Consider the following 1,453-nt stretch of genomic DNA (forward strand, 5'->3'; position numbering starts at 1 on the left):
TGTGTGTGTGCGCACATGTTCGTGCATGTGTGCTTGCGTTTGCGTACGTGTGAGATTGTGTGTGTCTGATTTTAGGGGGCTGGGTAGACCTGTTGGAGATCCAGCAGGGCTTAGGTCAGGGTGTGGTATTGGGGCGTTGGTGTACATTATTCTTTTGTTCTGTTCAGTGTTGTTGACACTGATACCTAGCTAACTCCCTGGGAGAGTGAATGTCTCTGTGGGGACAGTAAATGCCACCCAGCAGATTTGATGAGTGTACACTGGACTTTATACAATATTCGTGCCCAGGCAGTTTACACACAAGCCATGCCAATACCCTCCGTTCAACGAGTTACAATTATCAATTTTAGTCAGCAGCACTTAAGATAGATAACTTGTTTTATATTCATTAAACGCTGTTTTTATTGCATTAATGGAACAGGAGCACTATAGATTCAATCCAGAGAGAGCTTAAACTATGATTCAATGTACAGTACTGTATCTTGTTCTATTGACCAAGCCCTAGCTTGTAGCCAGTTTATCAGAGCAGCTAATGAATGTATCTGTCCTACTGTAGCCAGTTTATCAGAGCAGCTAATGAATGTATCTGTCCTACTGTAGCCAGTGTATTGGAGCCAGCAGAGAAGTTCTGTTCRGAGGGAGTGCAGCCCTACCTGGCCTCCGTACTGGAGGAGCTGATGGGACCAATCAGCTCAGGGTTCCAGGAAGCACGGCTCCTGAGTGACAGCCAAATGGACCAACTGTGTCAGGACTTCCAGGAGSGCGGGGTTACCAATGAACTCAAGCAGGTGCAAACTTCCTCTCCTCTTCTTCTCATAAACAGTCCTGTCTGAGCTATCATTTACTCAAACTATTGACCCCCACTTTGCCTGTTGATTCCGCTTGCTCTTTCTTCTCGCCTTTTCCCTCTCTCCCTCACCCCTTTTCCCTCTCTCCCTCACCCCTTTTTCCTCTCTCCCTCGCCCCTTTTTCCTCTTTCTCATCTATTCCCTTTTTATCAAACTCCATCACCTGCCCTCCCTTTCTGTTGCTTCCTTTTTCATCACCCTCTCTCTCCTTCCTCTCATCCCCCTCTTCCCCTCTCCCTCTATCCAGGCCCTAGCTAAACTGAGTAGGCCAAATCTGTTGAGTTGTTACCAGAGGATCAACTCTCTCCACGACCAGCTGCACGACCTGCAGGAACGCTTTGGCTTCTCCAACATCAGCAGCCTGGTCAACAGCACCCAGATAGACCTACAGCAGGTAAACATTACGCACACACTAAGTGACTAACTAAGATTTTCCACACTTTAATACTCATCAGACAGTCTCAGTGGTTGTGAATATAATATATTTGATATTTGATATTCTTCAAAGTAGCCACCCTTTGCTTTGATGACAGATTTGCACACTCTTAGCATTCTCTCAACCAGCTTCATGAGGTACGTACATACCCCAACCAGAGCCATGGATT

At 46.3% G+C, this 1,453-nt stretch overlaps 1 protein-coding gene across 1 annotated transcript; it reads left to right on the forward strand.

Moving 5' to 3' along the window:
* Positions 1–75: 75 nt before the first annotated feature.
* Positions 76–1,242, forward strand: LOC112080213 (protein Niban 1-like; the record flags this gene model as incomplete). The annotated part of the gene is made up of 3 exons (XM_024145963.1): positions 76–114; positions 601–788; positions 1,096–1,242. Coding segments are annotated over 3 exons (374 nt in total), but the record flags the coding sequence as incomplete, so codon positions are not given.
* Positions 1,243–1,453: the final 211 nt, after the last annotated feature.

This window comes from Salvelinus sp. IW2-2015, unplaced genomic scaffold, assembly GCF_002910315.2.
Source record: "Salvelinus sp. IW2-2015 unplaced genomic scaffold, ASM291031v2 Un_scaffold13090, whole genome shotgun sequence".
Classification (NCBI taxonomy): domain Eukaryota; kingdom Metazoa; phylum Chordata; class Actinopteri; order Salmoniformes; family Salmonidae; genus Salvelinus; species Salvelinus sp. IW2-2015.